The 19,218-nt window shown below is 42.2% G+C and overlaps 1 protein-coding gene across 2 annotated transcripts; it reads left to right on the top strand.

Moving 5' to 3' along the window:
• The first annotated feature begins 101 nt into the window (after positions 1-101).
• Positions 102-5,348, top strand: RPL15 (ribosomal protein L15). Of its 2 annotated transcripts, none has more exons than XM_067291507.1 (4): positions 102-181; positions 1,155-1,339; positions 2,396-2,532; positions 4,988-5,348. In XM_067291507.1, exons 2-4 carry the CDS (start codon positions 1,168-1,170, stop codon positions 5,291-5,293), a joined length of 615 nt encoding a protein of 204 aa, XP_067147608.1. In that variant the 5' UTR covers positions 102-181; positions 1,155-1,167; the 3' UTR covers positions 5,294-5,348. The 2 variants fall into 2 exon arrangements, with proteins under 2 accessions (XP_067147608.1, XP_067147609.1); XM_067291508.1 differs by having other exon boundaries at positions 116-181; positions 1,158-1,339.
• The last annotated feature ends 13,870 nt before the right edge of the window (positions 5,349-19,218 follow it).

Raw genomic sequence — 19,218 nt, 5'->3', positions numbered from 1 at the left:
GAGCGCTCGGGGGCGGGGCGGCTTGGTCCTGCCGGGGACGGGGACGAGGCCGAGCCGAGCCGCTCGCCGCGCTGAGGACTACGTTACCCAGAGGGCACCGGTGCGAGAGCCGGAAGCGCTGTGAGGCCGCAAGGCGTTGTGGGAGGCGAACCTCTTCCTTTCCGGCGTCGGCCGCCATCAGGTGAGGGCCTTGCTGGGCCTCGGTTGTTGTCTCGATCTGGCTGCATCCGCGGTCGGCGGCGGCCATCCGCGCGCCGCGGCCCTCGCGGGACGCCGGGGCGCCTCCCTCGGCGCCGGGGACGCGCGGCCCGCGCCAAGCGGGGGCTGGGCGGGCCCGAGGCGGCGGAGGGCCGCGGGCTGCGCCTCGGAGGGTCGATGCGGGGCGGGGGGCCCGGTGGGGTGCGAGGGGGCTGGGCCCTGGGGGCAAGGGGCGGCTGCGGCAGCCGCGGGGGCAGGCTGGGCCTGGGCCGCACGCTTTACTCTGGCTCCCGCTTTTCAGTTCCTTTGCGGCGTTCTGTGCCACGGTGCAGCCATGTCAAAGCACAAAATGGTTAGTTTGGGGTAGCAAAAGGGGGGCTGATTCAAAAGAGAGGGTGTAAGCAGCTCACGTGTGGACAGTTTCCGTGCAAATAAACTAAGCTGTGATTTGGATGGTCGTTTGACCCCGTTCACTTGTATCTGCTAACTGGTGGGATCCAGATGATACAGGTGTGTCTTAAGTGTACTGCAGTGTTTTTGTGGAGAAGACAAAAGTTTTAAGAGGTATTTAAACCACACAAAGTAAAAAGAAAAGGCCACAGTAACAATATGCTTTTTTATAGAGACAGTTTTGCAACTTAGATCAAATGTTAGCTCTTATTTTTGGTAGTATCTGAAATATGTGAGGCAGTGACTCCTTGATTGAGGAGTTCAACACATGGGAGTACATGAAAAGGAATGAAACTGTCAAGAATGGTAGCTGCTGTATGTCCTACTCAGTGTAGGCTGCAAAGTTTGAGCTAAATTACCAGATATAGCAATGATACAAGAAAGCTTGAGAGTATGTTATGCTTCAGCAGTGTTACATCTGTGGTTTTGTGCAGTGTCTCTATATTAGAAGCTGTTCAAATTTGGAAATGGATTTGGTGCACGTTTTCATCAGTCTCTTAATTCAGCAGGTAGACAAGAATGGGTGCCTACAAGTACATCCAGGAGCTATGGAGGAAAAAGCAGTCAGATGTGATGCGTTTCCTCCTTCGTGTCCGCTGTTGGCAGTATCGCCAGCTGTCTGCCTTGCATCGAGCTCCCCGGCCAACAAGACCTGACAAAGCTCGGAGGCTGGGATACAAGGCTAAGCAAGGTAATGAGACAGTGATGTGAAGTCCATGTGCTTAATGAGGGAATGTCTGTGTTTTTGTCAGCTTCATTCCATAAATGATACTCAGTAAAATAACAAGATCTGGATCTTAAACATGGTGTCCTCCGAAAGTCTGAAATGTCCTGGATGAAATGAAATTAATATTATAAATGTGTTAAATTGGTAGCAAGTGCCTGCAGCCCAAAACCTCATTTCATGATGAACTTTGTTCTCCATCTGCCAAAATGGCTAGACAGTGTGAATTCAAAGGGGTTTTGGATTTAGTTCTTCTTGTGCTGTTTATTACTGCAAAGTTGACCACTGCTTTTAGTATGCAGTGTAACGGATGTACTAGATTTGAGGGAGGGGACAGGGGGTTCTTCCTCGGGCCAAGCTTTATCGTGAGTTATTAAAGCTGTATGTGCTCAAATAAGCAAGATGATTTAGTTTGGATTGTCATTAGAGTACAGTTCCTGGTCAGTGAAACAGACTGAGGGAAAGTGGACTTACCTCTGTAACTTGAGCAAATCTTTGAAACAGTATGTTTGTCTACCATGAAAATACAAAACTAAGGCTCTAAGCTTCTGTTCCTATTTGTGAAGTTTGCTTGGTTTCCTCATTTTCCAGCAGTCGGTTCAGATTTTAGCAGGGTTTATGGATGGCTAGTGCTTCAATGCTTTATCAATATAACTATCAGAATATGGGATTTTAGATTTGGTTTAGATGGATTTTGTTGTTGTTGCTTTCTTTTTTGTATGTGTTACAACATACTTGTCACTAGTATATTTGGAACTGCCTAGTGTAAAGGTGCCATATAATCTGTTTTGGAAATGAAAAGTAGTCATGACAGTATAATATATCACTTCTTTTATTCCATTATGTTGGAAAGAACAAAAACATCTTGTGCCAGGCACCTCCAATTATAGATTTTGGTGAAGACTGATACAATGATCTACTTTTTGCAACATTTGGTGTAAAGCTTTTGAGCTGGGAAGTGCAATATGGACATCAAAATGGCCTTTACTGTAATTGGCACTTGCTGCTTACTCTGTCTTCTAGGTTACGTTATCTACCGCGTCCGTGTTCGCCGTGGTGGTCGTAAACGCCCAGTCCCAAAAGGTGCAACCTATGGTAAACCTGTGCATCATGGTGTTAACCAGCTGAAGTTTGCCCGGAGTCTTCAGTCTGTAGCAGAGGTGACTATTTTGTTATTGTTCAGAAACTTGGGGGAGGGAAGGTCTTTCTTATAAAAGTGGAAGACACTTGGACAAAAAGTCACCAGTTAATGTGCTGTGTAAAAGATCTTGAATAATGATAGCAGGAAAGCACCAGAATGTCTTAAAAAGCTGTGCTAAGACCAGTGAAAAAACTACTCTGCTTTTACAGACGAGGGGAATAAAAGTATTTCTTACATGACTTACTGAAGTTTCTAGTGTATATTTATCTAAAGTATGGCACAATAGTTGTAATGAAAAATAGATACATAATTAGTATAAAACTCTGCAAAAGAAGGGGTTGGGCACGAGAAGTCAAAATTCAGATATGTTAAGGTGTCTGACTTCTTTCTGTTGTTCAAACTAATCATTCGTGGTGTTGAATTTTCTTAGTAACATGGGTGTTTTAATGTATATGTAGTAACATGTTTTTAGTCTTAGTTTTCTGGAAACTTGTAGCACTGCTCCAAGAAGTAAGGTCATGCATATGAAATGAACTCAGCATAGGACATATAGTGAGGTGTGAATCCCAGAATACAGAAGATTGATACAGCATAGAAAAAAGAAATTAACAGACTGCAAGATCCTTAATAATAAACAAACGGGGTTTCTTACCCCATTGTTTGTATTACCAGCTTTAGGTAATGGTCCCTTCACAGAGTTCAGATGAGTTGCTGCCCTAAATCCTGTAGCACCTGTTTTTTATAGTAGTAGTACAACATACTTAGCTGGTTTGTAGGCTCTGAAAATAAAGGCCAGTACCAGAAGATCCCTAGCATGTTATAAAAGTTGTGGTATCTCAGGAGCACAAAGATTGGTTATGTATGATGTTTTTTATCTGCTAAAATACTGAAAATGAAAACTTTCATTAGATGAGACCTTAGTTAAATTTCATAATGTCACAGTAGTAGTCGGGTTGAGGAGATGTAGTTCTTACCTGTGGAAAAAAATTTAATTCCTTCCCATGGGTTAGGTTAATATTGTACTGGTCTGCAGACTCAAAAAAGAGACATTGTGAAATGATGGAGACTGCTCATTACCCTTACACCTTTAAATAGAAGGTTTTTCTGTTCCTAAAACTTTGAAAATTTCTCCTTTTCTAAGTAAGTTTCAGACTTTGCTCCTGCATGCCAATGATGTCTTTGTTGGCACCTGTTATGGCATAGAGCCTCAGCAAGTTGAATGTGGTGCTTATTTAAAAAAAAGTAAATGGGACATGTTAATTAAAATAATCACCCACGTTTCTTTTAAAGTTAAAAATGTGATTCTGTGTTTTCAGTGCTCATGACAGGCTCTTAATATATGGTATTCCCAGATAACTGGTGGCCAGTACACAGTCACTTGTGGCCATAGCTCTGCCTGTGGAGGAGGTTATTGGCCCTCAGTTTTGGTCTGAAATTTTCTGAATCTCGGAGTTGCCCTTTACTGGAAAATTTCTATTTTTCAGATAAAAAATATTATAGAAATACAAAACTTTGATAGTAGCTGTCATCCCCACACGAAAGCTGGTTGAAGGCAGTTGGTATCCTGATGCTTAATACATGTGTTGCTCCCACATGCTAGAGTAATAGAAGGACTTGAACTAAAATTTATTACATATGCAGGAAATAGTCTTTGTTTAGTGACTGTAGTAATATGTTAGGTCGCAGAGGGATAGAATACGGGTAGGATCTGTTGGTTCATACCTTCCTATGATGATAAAGTCCCTAGAGTTGGACACGCTTGCAGTATCTAACTCTAAAAGTAAAATAAAGAGTATTTTTGATAGGAAAGGCAAACTGCGTTACATAATCAATACTTTCTACTTTTATTTTTGTTTCCTAAACCAATCCCACTTCTTTCCAGCCCCAACTGAGGATAGGAATAGCAAGCACTAATAGCAGTGGAACAAACAGTGGAACCTGTTACATCAGCTGTTCCTTTTCTCCTATCAAAGCTGGCTTATTCTCTACAGAAATGTTTTTCTTCCCTCTAGCTTTGGATGTTCAGATTGATTATTAGTATTTCATAACTTCCCACAAAAGATTGTTTTATGGCCTCAGTGCAGCTTGTGCTCTTTAGCCACATCTTCACCTTGAAGTTCTTAACTCTGTGTATTTACTTACTGGGTGCTTCTGTCTATGAAATAGGTCTTTCTTTTGTTTACCAAACACTTTCCTCCTTACATTCTTTAAAAATCCATTTCACTTAGGAATGCTGGCAGCCTTTTACCTTTTTTTGAATACAGCTTTCCTCTTAGCTATTCTTTTTTTTTTTTTTTGTATTTTTGCAACTGGAAGAGATGCACTTTTTTTTTTTTCTTTTGGAAAGATGTTCTCTCAGGGCAAATTTAATCTAGTGCCAACTAGATCTTAGGCTTGAGTTATTCATATCTTTCTGCATGGAGATTGCCCCTACTTCCATGATTTTATAGGTGTTTGCTTTTATTTTTTCATAGGAACGTGCTGGCCGTCACTGTGGGGCTCTGAGAGTCTTGAACTCCTATTGGGTGGGTGAAGACTCCACTTACAAGTTTTTCGAAGTGATCCTGATTGATCCCTTCCACAAGGCCATCAGGCGCAACCCTGATACCCAATGGATCACCAAGCCAGTTCACAAACACAGAGAGATGCGTGGGCTGACATCAGCCGGGCGGAAGAGTCGTGGTCTTGGCAAGGGCCACAAATTCCATCATACCATTGGTGGCTCACGTCGTGCTGCCTGGAGAAGACGCAATACCCTGCAGCTGCACCGTTACCGTTAATTCTTGTAAATCTAATGATCTAATAAAGCTTATGCGGGTTGTTGAATTTAACAAATGCTTCTGCTGCTTCTTTGTTTACTTGGAGAAGCATACAATTCTCTAGGAGTTCAGTTGTGTCCATATTTTGAAAGGTTGTTAAAGATGTAATTTGATAGTTTGTGAAGACTGTAGACCTGGAGCACAGAGGTCTGTGATGATTTTCACTCTTGCTAAGGCTGAAAAGGTATTTGTGCAGTGTGAATTGAATTTTCAATGGCTATTCCTTATTCTTTTTCTCTTGGTAAGAGGATACTTCTTCACTTTCCACACGTAGGCGTCTCTCTGTCCTGTGCTTACAGTGAAGGCCAGCTTTGATCTTGTGCAATGAGATGTAAATTGAAAGTGCTAGTTTATTTTTATAGCTGATTAAATGCTAATGACAATTTTATTTTCAAGTTATGGTTTTTTGTATGTTCTTGAGCCTGTGTATCTGCAAATGCAGGCTAAATCAACTAAGAGCATTCATTAAAGTTCATAGTTCATGTTCATTGAAGCACATAGTATTTTAAATAGGGACTCTTAACAAAAACCATACAATGTTTTAGGTTGTATAATGAGATATTTACCATAGAGTAAGTATTTCATTTAGGTAGGATTTCAGGCTGTTCGCTTTATAGTGGTAACAGAGTATCTTAGCTGTGCCTGGGGGACCAGAGAACTTTTCTCTAGTGTTACAGGCACTTGAGCCACATTCTGCTTTATGCTGCATGGTTAGATGGTGGAAATAATCACATTTGGATGACTGACAGTTATAGATTAAAGTATTTTAGGCTGCATTTTGTAAAATACCCTGTGACTTTTCACCACAGAGTTAACTTGAACAAAATGCTGAGAGTAGAATAACTGCAGTTTCTGGTGAAGGAAGCTGCACAGCTCTCCTATGCTCCTTGGGTTTTATAATACCATGTAAATATAGGAAAAGTATGAACAGAAGGCCTAAAAAGTAGCTGTGTTTTCCCAGGGCTTCAACTGGGGATATAGGAAAAGGAAAAGGTGCTGGGATTGAAATATCCAAGATTTGCCATTCCAGTGAAAAATTAGAAGAACTTATTTTACTGTTTGATTGAAGTTCTTATAGGAGGGCTTTTTGGCAGCATGTTCTTCAAGCCAGGAAGAACATATCAAGAAGGCTCTTGTAAGCAGTCCTTCCATGCCGTATTTTGTTTGGGTCAGGAGAAAAAAAAGATTCTTTTGTAGCTCTGTTAAGAAGTGCTATCCGCTGCTTTGAATAAGGAAGGGTTTTTTTTAACTTTTTTTTTTTTAACCTTTTCCATGAGGGAGAGGAGCTGGTATTAGGAAGAAGAGGACTCTTAAAAGCAGCCCATGCTATAATGTAGGACAGGAAATGGAAGTTCCTAGGTGCAGATTCAGTGAACAAGATTTCCTTTAAGCATGGAGGGAGATATGGCAGAGAGGGAGCTGCTGCTTCCCTTTTGTGGTTTTAAGGGCTTAAGTGGTGTATAGACATGTCCGTTTCTTAAGATAACAACTTGGAGGCTGCTGGTAAGTAACTTGTGCTGTACTAGCGCTTATTAAGCCATTTAGGGTGCTTGCTAGTGATGAGGAAAAGATGGTACCAGGTGACTGGACTGTCAACACTGAGGCTGTATCAGTTGCCAGAGTTCAAAACTCCTTGGGGAGGGCAGAGAGCAGGTTGTCTTCAGTGAAACTTGCTGGAGATTTCCCATCATGTTCCTGTAGCTTTTCTAGCTTTAAAATAAGGGTGAAAATCCCCTTCAAAGAATTCTTTGAAGTTTCTATTGATGAAAATATAAGACAGCAAGGTATTTATCAGACTAGTTAAATAATTTGAAACAGATGGTTTTATCTCCAATGGGAGCTCTAGATATGGCTCATCTCAAGTCTCCAGGAAATTGGATTGCCTTAAAAGCAGCATCTTCTCACATGGGAAGTGTCTTATGCTCTGTTAAATTTTGTGTTTTGGGGTTGAAAGGGGGAATTGCAGTAGATATTTGTGTGAAGAGGAAAGGCAGATTTTCCCCTTCCTCCCCTTTTTATTAAAGCCTGTATTTAAAAAAGGGAAAAACTTTGAGGAAAAACTTTTGTTTGGAGTTGTGTGCTTGGGATGCCAGGTTTAGAGAGAGGTTTTGTGATCTCTGTCCTTCCTACTTGATTTTTCAACCTGTAGGGCAAGTTCAACAGAGATAACAAATCTGTTTGTGTTCTATGAATTTTGTTGAAAATCAGTCATCTGAGACCTATTAGTAGTCCTAGTAAGAGAGGCCATGATTTGAGTTCATACACCAAGGATCTCCCTGAGACACAGATGTTAAACTCTAGCTTACGGGGAAGGGAAGAGGAGGCAACAGCAATTCCACTTGTGAAATTTATTAGAGACCAAGGAATCCAATATTCAGTTTCCAAGGCATTTACTTTGTCTGCTCTCAAGACTACTTATTTCTCAGCCTGAACAGACATGTTTTAAAAATCATTAAAAGAAGCTGTCTGGTCCTTTCTAGGATGGACAAAATGACCACCCCATTTAAACTCCAGAGAAACATGGCTGTATGGTAACAGCTTATTTCAGGCTGTCAGCTGCTGTCAAAAAGAGTTGACTGTAAGCTTTTATTACATTATGGATTTACATATATGTGTGTGTAAATTACCTAGATTAACTAATCACTTAGCATTCAGTAGAAGATGAGGGCCTGACAAGTAATTCAGTCACTGTTCAAAACTAATTCTGTCCTCCCAAAGGGTAGGATGTGTAAAAACAGATTGTGTAAATTAGCAAATGTTCCTTGAATAAGCAAGTAGTAAGCTCCCTTCCATGATGCTAATAGATGTGCTCATTACTTGGCAACACTGAGTAAGTTGAAAAGTTCAGGCCATACTAATCAACAGTGAGTGTAATTATTTTCTTCTGTTGTCTCCTAAGCATTGGGAGTCTTTCTGTAATACAGCTGGGTGGGAGAGACCTCCTGACTGGCAGTGGTATGGTGTGAGGACCTGGCTGCTGCGAGGGATGCTGGCATTGTGCTTGCGTTAGGCGCAGGTGCTGATGAAGGGGGCAGCTGGCTGCTTGCAGTAGGTCACAGAATGTCATTCATGATTTTCTGTGGGTCTTAAAGTGAAGCAGTTAGCAATGGAAGAGAGTAATATCTAGATTTGCCCTTATCTTTGTCCTTATAATGCAGCAGTTGTTCAATAGCCTAAGAAAAGCGATTACATGTAAACAGTCCTGTCTATCTAGCTAATGAATCAAAAAGCTAGACTCTAAAAATAGTCTGATAGCCTAGTCTTTTATCTGCTTATCCTCCAAAATGGGTAAAACACCATCTTTCTGTCCTTGCACAGCTCTTTTCTTTTGCAGCACAAATAGGCATAGTTCTGAGAGTATTAAGCTGAAATACCTAAATCGTTGCAAATACAACTGCAGCCCAAACAAAGCAATTTGGGTATGAATTGATCGATCTTTTCATGTGCTTTTTTTTTTTTTAAATAAGCACCAGCTTTTGGAGCCAATCCTTTTCAAGTAATTGCTTGAAGTCTATAGCCCTGTAAAAGGATGGAGAGTCTCTGTGTTGTTTGTATTTTCATATGTCAAGGTTCTGAATCAGCCTTAATTTAATAATTACACGCGGGGTGTTTAGGTTGCAAAGTCTAGCTCTCTAAAGTTAGGAAGTGACTGAGCTACGTTTCTTATGCAACATTTAATTTTGTGGCTGTTGTGCTCCTACCTAACATGCCTGAAGAGGCCTCTGGAAAGCCAGGTTTGGAACCCAGTTCTTCTGGGCCCCTTGTCACTGCCAAAAATTTGAGAGCGCATTCTTTTTCTCATTATCAAATGATATTTAGTCATATAATTAAAGGCTTTTATGTAATAAAGATGATGTTTATTCCCACTAAATACTGTAAACTCTCCACCATTCAAGGAAATGGAGAATTGGGGTACCCTGGAGAACAGGTGGCTCACGTGTGAGCAAATGAGTGATTAAATTAAGCCTGGCTGTGGTAAGATCAATGCTGCCTTGGAGTTCTCTTTCATGTCAAAGCTAGGCCCCTTCAGAGCCTGGTCAGGTCTTCCCACATTGCCTTCCTGGTACTAATGATCAGAAAAATGCTTACTGGTTAATATGCTGGCTCCTAGCTGGCTCCTCAAGGGTTATGCAGCCTGTGCATGGCTCTGAAAAGGCTGTAGAGGCATGACTCCAGACCCAAGCGGACTGTTCATATTCAAGTTGAGAAGTTCCCTTGGAAACAGAAGAAACGAGAGGTACACTGAGGAGAAAAACAAAAAGAAAAAAAAAAGGACTTGTGGTGCTGCATAGTCCAGTTAGTACAGTGCTGTCCCTGGATTATAAACCTGGCCAGACTGAAACTGTCTCAGCATTGAATTAGCTCAGTGTGTCTGCATCTGTGGTGGCATTAATCTGTAGCCCAGATAAACCTAGAGGGAGTCTGCACTTCATATAACATGAAGCAGAAGTATTTCAGTAGTGGCCCTGAAAACAGCATGCTGTGTAATGCGCTACTTCGAATGCTGTGTTTGCTCAAGTCTTCCCATTTCTAGGCTGTGTTAAGAGGCTGTATGTCAATAGCCAAGACAGCAGACAGAAATTAAGACCCTATTACTCTCTGCATTGTGTTCATTCACAAAATGAAAATGAGTCCCCATCCTCAAAGAGCTCATATGTTAAGTATAGGAAGTAGCTTATTAGTGTGGTGTTCACTCATTCATTTATTCATACACACATTTTTTCTCCCAGCATTGTTTTTCTGTGACTAACAAGCAATTATTTGCACCCTTTCCTTGTATGGGAATCACAGTTATTCAACTCATCCCCTGTTAGGATCCACCTGCCTTTCTCACAGGTTTCATTACTAGCCAGATGAATTTAGGTAGAGAGTTGCATAACCTATATAAATCCACTGTATAGATGATGTCTTACGAGTTGCTGTGTTGTTTGTAGCTACAAACAGTTCTATCAATGCACAGAAAAAAACAAAGTCACAGTAAAGCTTTTAAGTAAAATAGAAAAATCCATATTATTTTTGCTTTGTTTACAATTGCTGCAGTTGTTGATGGAGAACTTCTGTTATAATCTTTTTGATAGAAAATGACACAAAATAGGATTCAGCTATACTCAGTAAAAATCAAGGACAGATAAAGTAGGTAATACTTCTAAATTTAGGAAGAAAAATGGAAATAGAAGGAACTTTCTTGATTGATTATTTACAGGAGTAAAATACATAATTCAATTGATCCTATTGATTTTGCAGAATCTAGTTTCCAATCTTAATGTAGGTAATTTTATTTCTGGGCAGTGCTGAGTTGTCCATTCTTAGTAGAAACAGACTAAAAGCCCAAGTGAATTGATAGTGAGATACCCAGTTTTTCATGTTCAGGTCCATGATTTGTATGGGAAAGCTGATAGCTGCTCTTTATGAATGATAAAAAATTTTAGATTACACTTGCTGCTTGGGTTTAGAGCCCTGTTTCACCCAAACAGCAGATTTAAAGCAACAGTTACAGTCTGGCTGTGGGAAACAAAAAATGAATTAATTACTGTGAAGTGTTACACTGGTAATTCTTAGATTTATGGTTTATATTGTTGAGAAGGAAAAAAGAGAAAAGAAAACAACCTACTGTGAACAACTGAAACACTGTTTTGAGTCCTGCAGCTAAATGAAAAACCCTGCTATAGCTATTATGTTCATTGGCTGGTTAAATAAAAATGCAAAAATCATAAAACTATTGAATACAGAAGATCTGTTTTCTCCAGCAATGGTCCCTTCTGGTCAGGGCTGAAAACTTTAAAATCTAATAAACAATCTTGCCTTCTAGTATGTGCCATTCTGGCAACACTCATAAATTTTGACTTATTTTAAGAAAGATAATTTAAAAATAAGGAAATAGATTTTTTTGAGTCTGAATAATTATTTTAGCCACATTATGACTGTGCAGAAATGAACTGCAGAACTGGGATTTTGTCCAGATTATAATGAATGCTGAAACTGGATGTTTTTGCAGACTCCTTTAATTGTCCTAAAATCATATTAATTGCATTGCAGTTTGAGTATTGAATTGTGTGGTCCTTTCATAGCAACCTTGTAATAAGAGGAAAGGCTGAAGTAATCCCACTGTATGCAGAGGAGCAAGACAGAGTGAAGGAGACTCAGAGAAGCGATTGCCTTCCATCTTTCCGCCCTTTCGTCCCTGCAGTGGTTGGGGAGCCTGGCCTGATGTGACTCGGTGTTAGCTCTCTTTCAGCACGTGTCAGCCAACCTGAATTGCCTAATCTTGTTTCTGCTGGTTTCATTACAGCCCTGAGCAACAGGGCAGTGGTTGCTGCTGACTCAGTTCTCTTCCCCCCCCCCCCCAATATGAGTGAGATTGTCAAAGTTGTAATCGTTCAGTTTTGTAAAATATGAGCTTCTCAACTTTGTGCCTACACGGTTGTTGGCACAGTGGAACTGCACACCAGGCATCGAGGGAAGGAGAAGAGATAGGGAGCAGGAGGTCTAAGCTGGCCAGCTTTAAGGCAGGAGATTTCCTAATTCAAAGGTAGATAGACCTAGTGTAGTGTGTCCCTCTGAGATCTACGACCCTGGACCACAATAGATTCAGCATTGCCTTGAAAGAAACAAAAGTGTGAGCTGCTGAAGGCCTCCACTCTGATGACCGTAGTGGGTCGCCACAAGGGCTGGGTCGGTGCTGGGTCAGTCCGGAGCTCTAACCAACACAGTATCCCTTTTTGACAGTGGCCAATAATGGATATTTGGAGAAGAAGCCTGGTGACTACAGAGTAATTCCAGCTCCCAGTTTAGAGTCCCTAAACAGCAGCGTAAGGATTTCCTCATGCTGCGGCAGGCGTTTGGGCTGTCACGTTCAGTGACTGCACGTGGACCTGCACACAAATATCCGCCCAGCCAGCGGGAAGCCGCAGCAGCCACAGCCGCTGGGAACTCCCACGGAGTTTCTGGCTCAGTACAAGCACACGCCGGGCCCGGGTGCAGGGTGGAGTGCGAAGGCAGTTGAGAGGAAAATAAATCCCCTGACTCACAGGTGCCTCCTGTAATTTGAAATTGGAAGTGGAAATATAACCTGTTTTGATGGTCTGCTCCTGGAAGCTCACTGAGCCGGACGCTTTGCAGATGACTCAGAGCAAGGCTGTTGCGCACTCAGGACTGCTGTATCAATGATTTGGCAGGATTATATAACGAGCCGTTGTCCTTTGCCACTGATAAAACCAGCCACTCTGGGCCTCTCTACAAGATTTATGCTTACAATTGACCATTTTTGAGGAACTGCAATAAAACAAAATGGCAAGTGTCTGGAGGCATTTCAGGATGTAGCTGAGCTCCTGTCAAGCACAGACCTATTACTTGTTTCTGGACATTGTGCTACAGTTGGTCAGGAAGAGAAAATGAACTTTCATTGCTGGCCTCATGGTGCCCACGTATTCCTTTGTGGTGGTCCTGTTTAAATTGCTTTTAAAATGGTGTATCTCTCACTCTTTGGTGAAAGCACCAACATTGCTTGTGCAGAATGTACCTGTTTCTTTGCACATAAAGTGGCTAAGGTTCAGACAGTGAAGTTTTTGTTTTCTTGGAGCCTGAGCATAGCTGGCTTCTTCTGTATGCTTGAATTTTGCCAAGTCTTTTTCAATGCCCCTCCTGAAAATGTTTGTACTGGAGCATTGGTGAAAATTGTCAATGTTTTAATCGGAGGTTAACGAGATCCTTTCTATCCTCAGAAAAGCCTGTGCCTTGTCCCAGATCAGGAGAAACAGAAGAAACAGGAGTGCTCTTTGCTAACATCCAATGTGTTATTTGATATTCCCTTTTGGAGAAGATAATTGATTGTGGCAGTGAACTCCAAGAGTATTTTGAATCCCTGGAGTTATGTTTTAGACCCTAGCTGGGAATTTTATGCATTTGCCAGTGTTCATGTAATGATAGATTAAGTGACTGTGATAATTTTATTAAAACTCTAAGTGTCTCACCAGGAGGTTTTGTTGGGACACCCATGATCCCTTGAACGAATGAGAGAATTTGCTTCATTCATCCTTATTCATAGTGCATCAGAGAATAGTTTAGACCAGAAAGGTCTTCTCTGGCTTACTGTAGGAAGCCAGTTTTGCTGTATGTGAAGCTGGTAGATGAATCTGAGGAAATGCATGTCATACTTTATTCACTAGGCTGAAAATATCCAGCTCTATGTTTCCAGCACATCAAATATGGCTGGTCCCTTAATAGGCATATTGTTGTGTCAAGAATAATCTGGGCCAGGTCATTGAGGCATAATACAGACAGGCCTGAGATTCAGGACAGAAAGAGTAGCCAGAGATGTTAGCATTTCCACTATTTGTACAAGTGACAAAATTGAAAGTGTAGATTAGTTTGGACCCACAGCAATGTTTGGGAAATCAAATACCAGAGATATCCCACAAAAATAATTCTAAGACTCTATGAACATAATTTTGATCTTACACTGGCCTTACATGATTATAACCCCACTGCTTTCCATGGAGTTATTCCAGTTTTATCTGGAATCCAAGTTATTTTAAGATGGGGCTGTGTATTTGCAAAATAGTTTGAATACCTATGGTTTGTTTCTGACAAGTTTTGACTCTTACTACCAACATCTTGCATAGAATTTTATCAGAGAAACTACGTTTGTTTTAATGGTTAAGTTTTTATAGCTGGAAGCAATTTTCTTTAGTGTAACATTTCAGAAGCCCTTTATGGCTAGCGATATTTCATTGAATGCCTGAAGACTGAGACCTACTGCATGACTTTATCATGTATAAAGCTTATTATCTGACATAATTTGGTGCATAGCAGGCGTATTTATTTAAAAGGTCATGCAATCATATTTCACCACTGGTAATGGCATTTTTATCCATTTAATAGGTTTATCCTAAAGCATATTTATTTCTAATGCATTTTTTTCTGAAGGCAGTTAATAACTTTAACTCTTCAGGCTCTTAGCAGAATAGAGAACATGGCATTTCAGAACTAGGAATTACCCAGTTGGGCCTAATCCGGCAAGATACAAGGTCTGATAAGGTGTTTCATATTTCATCTCCTGATAGAACTCAGCACCTTGAAGCATCAGGCCTTAAATCATCTTTTGACCTCCAAGTTAGCCAGGCTGAGACAATGACCAGGAAAAAACACTGCATTGTATAGAGTTGCTAAAAATCTGAAGCTATTGTGGCCTTTAAATTGTCAGCTATCCTTTGGGTAGTTATATATAATAGCTCTCTGGGCCAAAATATGTCTTGTTTTATTGGTTCATTCTCCAGAGAAATTTCACTGATTTAAATATAGCTGTCTTTGTTCTGTCTGGCTGTAAAAGGGCGGTCATCTCTCTCTGGGCCAATGCTCCAGGACGAATGGTACTTGTAATTAAAGGCTGCCTATTTTCTACAGTGTTGGGCTATTTGGGGCATTTGCCTCTGTTCATGACTGAGCTAAGTTTTGTCTAGAATTTCCCTTGTAAAATATGCCAGCAATCATCATAAGATTGTGCTGCTCCTGAGGAGAGGAGCAAGGGTGACATGAGAAAGAGCAAGAGCTTACAGGAACTTTGGGTAAGATTTCTGAGCTGTGTCCTCCATAAAATCTGCAGAGTTTCTCCAAAAGAAGGGAAAGTCATTATTTGCATCTGTGTTCTGCCTAGGACTCAGATTTATATTTGTGTTACTTCCCATCCATTCAAGGATTAACACAGTTTACAAAGAGAAAAAGCAAACTGGATTTGTATTTTGATGGCCAGAAGGGTTTAGAAGGGAAATACCAAAAGAAGGTGGAGCTGCACTACACAAATGCTGAAGCAATGATTTTGGTCCGGTGACAGCAGTGTTACAACACTGGGGATTTCCTCTCCGCACGGCCGATGGCACAGCAGGGCCCTGGGTGATCCCCTCCGGTTTCCATGCGGGTGCAGAGAGCCAGCGGGCGCTGCACCACTGTCACACCGTGCAAGTGTGATTGCGGACAGCCCGCGGCTTTGAGAGCTTCCTGGTAAGCATCTGTGCTGTGATAGAAGGTGCTCTCCAGGACACGGTGACATAAGAGAGTTTGAAAAAGTCAGAAGAAAATCTAGCTTTAGAAGAATGTTTGTTACAGAAGAAACAAGAGGGAGAAATAAGTTTACCCCAGAGAAGATTCAGCGGTGGGGGAGAAGAAACTAGCAGCTGTTGGAGCTCTGCTGTGGGAGAGGTGGCAGTTGTATCCTGTCCGTGTGCCTTCAATAAAACTCTGTTGATTTTTTCTCAGAGGCAGTAAAATGTGTCATTAGAATCAGCTGTTGTAAGTCACATAAGTCTCAGGGTTTTAGTGAAAGTTAAGGGCAGCTTTGCACAATCCAGTCTGCTGCTTCTCCCCCGTAAATCATGATCAGTCTAATCAAGCAATAAATATTCTCACCTTTGTTTCATTAGATGGTAATTTCATTTCTGGATAAGTAGATGATCAAGCAACTTCTTATAGTGGGAAAAGAAAAAGGTGGGCAATGATATTACTGCCATATAACATAGCCTTAATTAATGTAAAATTAATGTTTTGTCCTTCTGGAATACAGGTCCAAGCCTTCATCTTCCATTAAAGTCTGCAAGGGCAGCTGAGGCTAGCTGTAATGTGCAGGAACTTGATGACATTACAAGAGCCTTCCAGTGTGGATATAGTATGATGGGGGCCACTAGTACAAGACAGAAAGATTATTTCCCTTCATTTTGACCAGCCTCAAAGGCCACTTGCACTATCAATTTATGTGAATAAGAAGTATACCTGTAAAAACATTAGGTAACATAGAAACGTGTAAGTGTTATGTCCTTCAGGCCATAAACCTACTGCTCAACAGCTGAATCAGGAGGAGAGTTCCCTTATGGGTAAGTTGGTATATAAGTGTCTATTATGGGCTTTTATACCTTCCTCCAAGCCTCTGATACTTGGCACCAAGAGACAGGATGTGAGATGGAGTGAAGAATCTGTGAGCCAGTTCCTCTGTTTCGATTATGCTTCACTCCCTGACTGCAGTGCTCCCAGTCCCTGCGCTAGCAGTGTTTGTGTCGTGGAAACATGCTCTTACTGGGTAGGCTTTAGATCGCTCTATATTTAGCTTTTGCTTCTTCCTGAAGCGTTCTGCACGCTTTCAGTGTAGGACAGGATGTGATGACAAGCCAAAAAAATGAGACTTCCTCACCTGGATTTCACTTCAATAAGGAAAAAGAAAAAGGGCAATGATTGTACAGTTAGATGCATACGTAAAATATAAATTGTGAAGGAGTGGAGCAAGGGGTCAGAAACACTCTGTAGGGCTTGACACAAGCCTACTGTAATCAATAGAAATGTTTCTATTGACTTCAATAGGCTGAGATTTGTTAGGTGAGTTATTGCTCTTTGCATCATTAATGTAGGAAAGAAGTTATAGGTTATAGCTATCATTATAATGACTTTTAGAAGGTAATATTTAAGCTAGTAACTGAGGATATCAAGTAAATATTTGCTTTAGAGAAGCGGGAGATACAAGGATAGGTTTTCTTATCAGTTGTCTTACTCAGGAGAAGTGTATTTGTATGAACTAGTTCAAACTGCAATTGTGGGGCACAAATTATTCAGAAAAGTTAGATTACTGAGAATTTCAGAAGGATCTTGTGAAACGGACCGACCAAACAGTAACACAGTGACAAAGTATTTTGTATGGGGGAAAATAACTTTCATTATATGTAAGCCAGCATAAGTGCTATAGTAAAAACGTTACCAGGAAAGAGAACTTGGAGTCATTGTAGATCTGTGAAAATGTCAGCTTAGTCCGGAGCGTCAGTCAAAAAGACAAATAAGACAGGAGTTTTTTCCTAAGGTAAAAAGGAACAAAGAAACAGAAAACATCATGAAATGCAGAGGCTGGAAAAGTTGCTGCTTCTTGGCATACCTTATGTAAATGTTTTCTCTCTCTTTGCAAGGAATATGTTTGAAGACCAAATTAATATTGCTATAAATGTGCTAGGCATTTAAGAAGTCCAGCTCATTAAAAGCAGGCAAATGCCTGCTGATAAGAACTAATACATTCCTGGCTGGTGCGTGGAAACCTGATAGATGTTTATCAGAGGTTTAGGGTGGCCTCTCCACGTGGACGCAAAGGTGCAGGCATCCTGGTGTGACCTGAGCAACCACCAGCATTTCAGGCCTGAGGGAAAAAAAGAGTCATCAGCCTCCACATACCTCTGGTGAGGTGGCTAAAGTGCATCCTGTCCCACCATCCAGCTATCAACTGCAGTTAACAGTTAAGTCAGCATTAGTTGCTGCAACACTCTTGTGCAGTCTCCCACCCTCCCAGAGGCAGGGGAGTATTTAGCACAGGTGGGGATTCACCCTGCCATCTCTGGAATTTAAACATGCAATTTTAGCTGTTCCACGTGTGGCAGGGAGGAGAGACAGGGAAAAGCTTGTATGCTTTCCCAGGGGCAAGAAGGGAGTTGTTGAAGCTACAGATGGAAGCTTTCTGTCTCACTTTCTGTGCTTTTTCCTCTCTTTTGCCCCTGCATGTGTCAATGCCTCAGTTCAGTCTCTTCCCCAAACCACACGTTTTCTCCAGAGAGCAGCATGGTCTCTCCCTCAGCAAATGAAGGCTGAAGGGTTCAGAGAGCTGAGCAAACCCAGGGACTCCCCATCGCCCTTCATCTGGTCCCCCCCGCTTTGGGTTGGAGAGATGCCCCCACTCCCAGGAATACCAGCACTGCATTGTCTCTCTGTAATGCCCGGGCTTGTCTTGTTTTTTGTGGAGGGGCCAACAACACAGAGGGAATCATGTCTCCTTTTGGGGATCAGGCGATACCCACCGAGAACCCCTTCTCAAAGCAGGGACATGACAGCTCTGAGAGTCATGGTAGAGCTGTAGGGGCCAAGGCTGGCGTTAGGGTGAAAGAGAAGCCCCTTGAGGAGAAGCCCAGGCACCACAGCTTGGTCAGCACCCATGGCCATGGGTTACCATGCCCGACATTTGCTTGTGTGGGGTTTTGAAAAGGAAGGCGGAAAGGGGCTCTAAGAAAAATTTGGCTCCCGTACTGCAACCCACTGGCAGAGCATTGTCTTCCCCCAGGTTACAGGGTAGAATAAAAATCTTGATGTCCTCAAAGGCAGTTTTCCCCTCCAAGCACAGCAGGGGCTCACAGGGGCTACTGGGGCAGTCCATATGTTCATGCTGGCCAGCAGACCTGTAGTGTGGCAGTGGACAGGGCCATTTTGAAGATCTTCATCAGAGATACCAGGATGGGAGTTATATCAATTGCATCATCCTGTGGCTACCCATAGCCAGCTGGACCTGCTGGGCCTCCTCAGGAAACACACCCTTTGGCTTCCTCTGATGCTCTGGGCAGGGTGGGCCCATTATTTGCTTTTGCCAGACTGTCCCTAAGAGAAGTGCTGGGCTCAGGGGGTCACAGTGTGTGGGGAGCTGGCTGGCAGGGAGGTGGTACAGGAGCAATGGGAGCAGACTGAGGGCATGAAGGAAGGTGTTGCTCTGAGGTATGCGAGAGCAGCGAAATAGAGCTAAATCCATTAGTTTCCCCACGCAGGTCAGCCTTGACAGGCTGGAGAGGTGGGCAGAGAGGAACCTCATGAAGTTCAACAAAGGCAAGTGCAGGGTCCTGCACCTGGGGAGGAATAACCCCCTGCACCAGTACAGGTTGGGGGTTGACCTGCTGGAAAGCAGCTCTGCTGAGAAGGACCTGGGAGTGCTGGTGGACACCAAGTTAAGTATGAGGCAGCAATGTGCCCTTGTGGCCAAGAAGGCCAATGGTATCCTGGGTTCCTGCATCAGGAAGAGTGTTGCCAGCAGGTCGAGGGAGGTGATTCTCCCCCTCTACTCAGCCCTGGTGAGGCCACATCTGGAGTACTGTGTCCAGTTCTGGGCT

The sequence above is a fragment of the Apteryx mantelli genome, chromosome 2 (assembly GCF_036417845.1).
Source record: "Apteryx mantelli isolate bAptMan1 chromosome 2, bAptMan1.hap1, whole genome shotgun sequence".
Classification (NCBI taxonomy): domain Eukaryota; kingdom Metazoa; phylum Chordata; class Aves; order Apterygiformes; family Apterygidae; genus Apteryx; species Apteryx mantelli.
The sequence above is the reverse complement of the archived record's forward strand: the minus strand, read 5'-3'. Positions and strand labels throughout refer to the sequence as shown.